Source organism: Leptosomus discolor, chromosome 15 (assembly GCF_034619465.1).
Source record: "Leptosomus discolor isolate bLepDis1 chromosome 15, bLepDis1.hap2, whole genome shotgun sequence".
Taxonomy (NCBI): Eukaryota; Metazoa; Chordata; class Aves; order Leptosomiformes; family Leptosomidae; genus Leptosomus; species Leptosomus discolor.
In genome coordinates this window covers 4,189,794-4,197,968 of record NC_141405.1, presented here as the reverse complement: position 1 = coordinate 4,197,968, position 8,175 = coordinate 4,189,794, and the positions used below count along the sequence as shown (strand labels likewise).

General features: G+C 64.3%; 1 protein-coding gene across 1 annotated transcript; it reads right to left on the bottom strand.

Moving 5' to 3' along the window:
* Positions 1 to 1,253: 1,253 nt before the first annotated feature.
* SSTR2 (somatostatin receptor 2) lies at positions 1,254 to 2,369 on the bottom strand. Its single transcript, XM_009951694.2, has one exon. The coding sequence runs from the start codon at positions 2,367 to 2,369 to the stop codon at positions 1,254 to 1,256; it is 1,116 nt and encodes a 371-aa protein (XP_009949996.1).
* Positions 2,370 to 8,175: the final 5,806 nt, after the last annotated feature.

Below are 8,175 nucleotides of genomic sequence, written 5' to 3'. Positions count from 1 at the left end.
CTGGTCCCTTCGGCTCGGACAAGGGTTGGGGTCAAGTCCCCAGCACCCCCCACCTCCCATCCCCCATCCTCTCCATCACCCCTTCCTCCGGCGTTGACTTGCCTGGAAGGAGCAGGGCAGGCGTCACCGGCGGCCGGTCGATGCTCGCTCACCGTGCTGGCAGCCCCGGCGATCCTCGGAGCCACGGCCAGACAAAGCCCGGATCTCACCCAGGGGTAGGAGCCGTTGGCAGCGGGATGTGCCGCAGGCCATGCCAGGGTGCTCCAAACCCCCAGGGGGTTTCTGCTCTTTAAACGCTTCCGAGGATTTTCCCACCAGGGACTGGTGCCGGGCGATCGTGCCGTGGCTGCTGGGGAGAGCCGTGGTGTCGGTGGCCGGCGCAGCGTGGGACTGACCGTGAGCAGATGCGGGTGGCAGGAGGGGCAGCGGCTACCGGGGAGGGAAAAAGGGGGAAATCCTCCATCTGAGGAGAAAACCAGCGGGCAGGTGACGTCACGGCAGGAGGAGAGAAGGGGCTCTCCCGCAGCGGGAGGCGCAGGGGCTGGAAGGAGGCAGGGTGGGAGCGTGGTGGGACCAGAGGGGCTGCCAGGGTGGCAGAGCCGCACGGCCTGGCGTGCCATCACCGGGCAGGGCGGCTGTTGCAAACATGGTCAAACAGCAGCAGGGAGGCTTGGGGGGAGGGGAGACAAGAGAGTAACTTGTAAGCCCCAAATGCAACCCCAAATATCCTCGTCTCCTCGGGGAGGGTGACTGCGGGAGCACTCCGGGGAGCTCCCACCAGGTCTTGGCCACGGGACTGTGCATCTTCGCCGTGGCACACGCGTCGGCACACACCCGTGGCCTCGGCTCCCCCTGAGGTCACCCCGCTGCGTGTGTCCACCTGCAAGCACCCGTTCCGGGGCAGAGCACCCCAAAAGCAACCAGCCCCAAGGGTAACACTGGGGAAGGCAGCGGAGCCACCCCAGCAATCCCTGTGGCCCACGGTGGCACTTTGGTGTTGAAACGCGCTGCATGGCTCCAAGTTGTCTCTGTTCTCCTGGCGAGGCAGCTCCTCTTGAACCGTATCCTTCCCAGCACTCGAAAGCCAACCCACCAGCAGCTGAGCGGGAGCCCAGCTGAGGACCCTCGCCGCCCCTCGGTGTGTGCCCCGCCGTCCCCTAAGCTGGCTCTCCTGCGTTGGCTCCGTACATGCCACTGCCCGTTGGGAGCAAGTGGGGAGAGGAGAGCGAAGGAAGGACAACCCCGCCGTCCTCTCAGATGCTCGTCTGCAGGTCACCATTGAGCAGGGTCCTTTGGGTTTCGGTGGTCTCGTTGAGCCTGGATTTGTCCTGCTTGCTGTCGCTCCGGTCCGCCTCGTCCATGCCGCTGACCTTCACCAGGCAGAGGACATTCTGAAAGCTCTTCTTGAAGTTGTCGGACAAGAAGGCGTAAAGGATGGGGTTGGCGCAGCTGTTGGCGTAACTGAGGACCACCACAAAGTCGAACATGCCCTTGAGGACGGGCGTGGGCACGATCAGGATGGAGACGGAGGAGACGTTGAAGATGTAGAAGGGGAGCCAGCAGAAGATGAAGACAGCAACCACGATGGAGACCATCCTGGTGACTTTCTTCTCGGACTTTTTCCTCTTGGATGAGCCCACTCTGATGCCCGAGGACTTGACTTTGATGATGATGAATAAGTAGCAAAGGCAGATAATGGTGAGAGGCACCAGGAAGCCCAGGATGAAGGTGTAGATGATGAAGCCCGTGTACCAGGCGCCTGACTCTCCTGGCCAGATGATGGTGCAGCTACTCCTGCCGTGATTATGCTGTACCCCAGCATAAATCATGATGGGCATGATCACCAACAGGGAGACGCCCCAAACGGCCACATTGATCATTTTGGCTGTCCTGGGCCGTCTCCACTTGGCAGATTTAATGGGATGGACGACAGCCAGGTACCGGTCAACGCTCATAACCGTCAAGCAGAAGATACTGGTAAACTGGTTGATCCCGTCCACCGTCATGACAATTCTGCAGATGGCTTTGCCAAAGGGCCAGTGTACCAGGGCGACCTGCATGGCCAGGAAGGGCAGGCCGAGCATGAAAAGCTCGTCTGCAATGGCCAGGTTGAGGATGTAGATGTTAGTGATGGTCTTCATCTTGGCATAACGAAGGATGACGTATATCACCAGCGTGTTGCCGCACAGCCCAATGATGCAGACCACGAAGTAGATGAAGGTGAGGATGGCGTTGCTGGTGAGGTCGAAGTGATGGCCCGTGGCGTTCTGCGACGCGTTGGTAGGCGCCTCCACGGAGAAGTTGTCAAAGGGGGAAGCCGGGGAGAACCAGAAGGCGGTGGCGTTGGGCAGCTCGTATTCCAGCTCCATGGCTCCGCTGGTCCCTGGGTGCTGCTGGTGGTTCAGAGGAGCCGAGATGTCATCTTCCCTTGCTCTGGGGATAGAGGAGAAGATTCTAGAAATCAGACAATAACTAGAAAGAAAGGGATTCCCGAGGAGGATTTGCCTATCCCGCCACCAAGCTCCGGGGAAGAGATGCTCCCTGGAGGGGCTTTCCCCAAACCACCTCCCCCATCTCCTCCCTGCAGCCCCCAGCAGGCTGCCCTGGACACACCACAGCTCCTCCAGACCCTGGCCATCCCGGAGACCTCAGACTCCCCAAAATCCCACCGCCGTGTGTCGTGTGTGTGTCCCCCCCAATCCCGGTGGGTGCGACTGACGCCCGGAGCACTGAGCGCCGGGGGAAAATCCACCAGCCCCTTCCCCACCGGCCACCACCGCAGCCGGGACGGGCACCCACGGGGGGCTCCCGGGGACGATGAGCAGCCCCCCCCCCCCCGCCCCCCTCCCTCCTCTCCCCGCCGCTGCAGCCGCCGAGGGGCACCGGGGCGGTGCTGCCCCGGGTGCGGAGCCTGCCCCCCCCCCCCCGGCCCCGCTCACCTGCTCCCGCCGCCCCGGCTCGGCTCGGCCCGGCTCGGCCCGGCGGGCAGCGGGGAAGCGCCGGCACCGCACCGCTCCGCACCGCTCCGCACCGCTCCGCTCGGCTCCGCTCGGCTCCGCGCACTCGCCCTTCCCGGCGCGGCTCCGGCGCTGGACCCAGCGCACCGGCTGCGCCCCGCCCCGTGCGGGGCGGCTCTGCGGGGCCGGGGCGGGGACAGCCCTGCCCGCCCTGCCTGCGCTGCCCGCCCTGCCTGCGCTGCCCGCCCTGCCTGCGCTGCCTAACCTGCCCACCCTGCTCTGCCTGCGCTGCCCGCCCTGCCCTGCCTGCGCTGCCCGCCCTGCCTACCCTGCCCAACCTGCGCTGCCCACCCTGCCTGTGCTGCCCGCCCTGCCTGCGCTGCCCACCCTGCCCTGCCTGCGCTGCCCGCCCTGCCTGCGCTGCCCACCCTGCCCTGCCTGCGCTGCCCGCCCTGCCTGTGCTGCCCGCCCTGCCTGCGCTGCCCGCCCTGCCTGTGCTGCCCGCCCTGCCTGTGCTGCCCGCCCTGCCTGCGCTGCCTAACCTGCCCACCCTGCTCTGCCTGCGCTGCCCGCCCTGCCCTGCCTGCGCTGCCCACCCTGCCTGCGCTGCCCGCCCTGCCTGCGCTGCCCGCCCTGCCTGCGCTGCCCACCCTGCCTGTGCTGCCTAACCTGCCCGCCCTGCCCTGCCTGCGCTGCCACCCCTGCCTGAGCTGCCCACCCTGCCTACCCTGCCCAACCTGTGCTACCCACCCTGCCTGAGCTGCCCACCCTGCCTACCCTGCCCAACCTGTGCTGCCCGCCTTGCCTGTGCTGCCTAACCTGCCCACCCTGCCCTGCCTGCGCTGCCCACCCTGCCTGCGCTGCCCGCCCTGCCTGCGCTGCCTGCCCTGCCTGCGCTGCCCGCCCTGCCTGCGCTGCCCGCCCTGCCTGTGCTGCCTAACCTGCCCACCCTGCTCACCCTGCCCTGCCTGCCCTGCCCACCCTGCGCTGCCCGCCCTGCCCACTCTGCGCTGCCCACCCTGCCCTGCCTGCTCTGCCCAACCTGTGCTGCCCACCCTGCCTTCTTCCCTCCGCTGCCCACCCTACTCTGCCCGCCCTGCCTGCTCCCTTCCCTGCCTGCTCTGCCTGCCCTGCCCGTCCTGCCCTGCCCTCCCTGCCCACTCTCCTCTGCCTGCCCTGCCCGCCCTGCCTGCTCTGCCAGCCCTGCCCACTCTCTTGTCCCTACTCTGCCCACCCTGCCCGCTCCCCCCCCTGCCTGCTTTGCCCACCTGCCTGCTTTGCCCACCTGCCCCCTGCCCTGCTGCACCCACTGCCCTGCCAGCACCCGGGCAGCCAAGCAAGGGCACCTGGGGGCTGCCCGCGGCTCTGGGGGCAGCCCCAGGCTTTGCCCCTTGGAGCGGAGTCTCTCCCGCTCGCAGAGGCTTTGGGGCACAGCGAAAGGTGCCCAAATCCAGGGGTTCAGGCAGGGTCCCAGGGGTGTGTGCCGGAGGTGCTGTGCAGCTGCAGGGACCTGCCTGCTTCCACGGGACTTGAGCAGAAGAGACCCCGCAGGACCACCCACCCCTTGGCTCCTTCCTCTTCCTCGCTCACCCTTGGCCTCGCCACCCGGCTCCTCCTGCAGAAGCCGATTCTCTCCGTTTTGATTCCTGCCATGGTGCAAAGGGCTCAGCTTTTGATCCCTCCACATCCACTGGCAGGGAGGGATGGAACAGGGCGATGGCAGCGTGATGGCCACGCTGTGACCCCAGCTGGAGACCCCCAAGAGAGCCCAAAGTCTCCCGGGAAGCTACGAGTACCTTGGCCTCAGGATTTTGCACCTTGCCACCAAAGGCACGGCGAGGCAGGGCACAGCCCTGGCTTGGCACAGCCTGGGAGACGTGAGAAGACGAGGCAACGAACGCCCACAGCTTTGGGGTCTCCAGGGGCTCGGCAATGCGGGTGGCTGACGCTGCAGCCTCTCCCCCTGCAGTTACCCAGTAACGATGACTGGAGGACGAAGACCAAAAAAAGGGAGGTTTGGGGCAGATAACCTCTGCACTGGTTTGTTTGAAAGCTTGAAAGCAATTAAATAATCGCTATTCCCAACCCCCCCCCCCTTTCCATCACATATCAAAGAGACAATAGAAAGCCGGAAATTAAGAGTGACTTGGAACAAAGAGCCTGGAGTGAGGCCACTGATTGCGGCAAGAGAGGCTGGGAGGTGCCCGTTTGCACTTGGCCACCCACTTCCCGAAGTGGCTCTGAAGACACCAGGTCCTGGGGCATGAGCGAGAATCATCACCAGCCTCATAAATCTTTAGGAGCCTGGAAAAGGCTTCTCCTGAAATAAATTCTGTGGGAATTAGTATCCCAGTAGAAGTGGGTGAGGAGGGAGGATAGGGAAGAAGATGGTTTGGCTGATGCGGACGGGAGATCAGGTCTCTGCAGGGTGCTGCCCCGCTGGGTTGGGGTGTCCCAACCTGGGATGCTGCTCATGGAGCCGGGGACCACCGCCATGCTCTGCCTGCTGGAAATGCAGGCAGAGGTGCAGGCAGAGCAGAGATATTCCCCAACACCGGGGAGGAGGGAGCGCAGCACGCCAGCGTGGCACAGGAGAGGGTTTTGATGCCTTATGACCTTTTCAGAGCTGTTTTATCCTCTCTCGCCTGGTTCCTGGGCCCAGGAGGGATGTCCTGACCGTGCCCTTCCCTCCGAGCCGCATCGGCGGCAGCGGGGAGGGCAGCGTCAAGCCCTGCTGTGCGTGTTTCCAGCGCTGCCTCCTTGAATTTCTCCCCAAACAGGTGATGCTGCCACATCCCTCCGTTGGGTCCCTCAGCGCTCAGCCCCTGCGGTCGGCGAGCCTTGCTCGTGGCAGGTCGGGGTGCTGCGGTCCCCCCTCGCCCCGGCACAGAGACCAGCCCCCAGCCTGGGCTTGCCGCGGTTTTGTGGTGCTGAGCATCATCCTCCCGCTGTGCCGGGGGGCTGGAGCGGTGGGCGGCCGGGGCAGGGCAAAAGCGGGGATCCCGGGGCTGCTGGACTGCTCAGAGCTGCCTGCAGAGTGTCAGGGCTTCAGCCACCCTCTGCCCTTCACTGTCACCTCCGTGGGAAGCTGGTGTTGGATGCAGGGGCCAGGGAGCTGTGTGAAGTCAGCCAGCAAGCTCGTTTGGCTACATCCAGCTCTGTATGATGAAAACCCCCTAAAACCAATGAAAAGGTGGGCTGGTGTGTACTAAGCGGCTGAGCTGAGCTGATATCCATCCAGTGAGGAGCACAGCAGCAGCTAGCTGAGTTGGGAAGCCGTGCTTGAGCCTTTTGAAGATTGTTTTGAGGTTTTTTTTTAATTCTGCTTAGATTTAGGGTTGAATTAAAGCCTAGCGTGGAGTCTGATCTGTATCTCTGGGTGGTCCCTGGTTCAGAGAGACGTTGTACCCCAGCAGCTGGTTTGGTGCTGGCAGATAAACTCCTTTTTGTCCTTTAGCCTGGGAAGCATCCATTCTGCTGAAAAGCGATTTACTGGCAGGGCTGGATATAGGAGAAATGCACGGCCTCTTCCCACACAGCTTTGCCGGCCGATAGAACCCATGGGAGAGGGGCACGGGGATTACGTGACCACAAGGCGGTTTTTAAAGTCCTTCCAAGGTTTCTGCCATCCATTCCCAGCTGTTCTGCAAGAGTCCCCGTGCAAAACAGCGTTTTTTGACCCCTGTCCTGGAAAGGAGTGTGGTAAGGCGCTGGGGGTTGGTTGCCAACGGAGGGGTAGGGTGAGCCAGCCTTTCCCCCCGATACAGGGAGGGGAGGCAGCGAGATCTCTGGTGTTTTGCTATGTTGGACTGGTGGGGCTCTCTGATGATGGAGGGGAACTGGGAGGCAGCTGCTGTTCCCCAGCAGTCAGGAAGGGAAGGATTCCGCTCATCTGCAGCCCCCCCTGCGCTGCTGGGGGGAGAGATGGAGGTGCGCGGGGCTGGTCACCCACTTTTGGGTCCCACGGGGTCCCTGCGCATGCCCTGCCTGTCTCAGCCCCGTCCATGGCTGTCCTCAGGAGCACCCCTGCCCACAGCCCTTCCGCTGGTCCCTCCCGTTACCTCCGTTAACGACAGATGGCAAAAACACCGGGTCATCGCCCTGGACCCTGTTTGTGCTGGGGGATGGGTCCCTGAGGGTTAAAGCTTTCTCTCCTCTCCTTTCCTCTGGGTGCTGCAGCCTCCTGTGGTGGGAAGGACCTTTGCAGGGAGCGAAGTGATGCCATGCTGGCACTGTCACCATCCCCACTCACAACATCCCACTCCCCAGGAGCTCTGACTCCCAGCGTCCCACTCCCCAGGAGCTCCCACTCCCAGTGTCCCACTCCCCAGCAGTTCCCACTCCCAGCGTCCCACTCCCCAGGATCTCCAGGGCTCATCGTCACCTTTGCAGAGTGGTGACCTGGCCCCGAGCAGCTCTGCCTCCCCGTGCCCAAGCCCTCTCCTCCCCAGCCCGCTGCTTTCAGGAGGACCCCACTGTCCCCCGTGGCTGTGGGGACAGGGCCGGTGGAGGTGACTGTGGGGGTTCCTCTCCCGTGGGCTCTTTGGCGGGCGCTGCCCTGTCCTTGCCCTTTCCCTTCCCGACACCACGAGCGGTTTTGGTGGCTGCAGCCTGGCTGTTCCAGGGCTGCCTGCGATGAGGGGAGGCCTTGCTTTTCTGCTCATCACCCGGACAAACAGCCCTGGACCAGCTCCCCGCACCCTCGAGGCAGGGCAGAACCAGGCTGGTTGCTGCCGGGGCGATGCGATCTCATCGGGCAGCGCCTGCCAAAGTGGTGACCGCCGGGGAGGAAGAGGTGCTGGGGCCTTCCCCTGCAGCCAGGGCAGGCGGTGGCACCCCCGCACCCCCCGCAGCACCCAGATCCCGCGGGATGCAGGGTTCTCTACGGCCCTGGTGGGTCAGAGGCTCTCCCCGGGGGGGAGCCCAGCACCCTCCGCATCCAGCTCCTTCCTCCTCCTCTCGCCTCTCCCATTCTCGCCCCGCCGTTATTTGCCTCCGTAATTAGTTTATCGATCTCTGCCGAGGGCAGCGGGGCTGGGCTGCAGCGGGAGCTGCCGCCCGCCTTCCCCGTGAATCATATCGCTGCGAAGCCCTGGCGCTAATGAGCCTTTGGCAACCACGGCCCGAAATCTCTGCTCCCGCTCGTGCTTCTCCCCGCTGTGCCTGGCTTGCCGGAGGGTTGTACACGGTGAATTGGGATGGCACCGCTCCGCGTTTG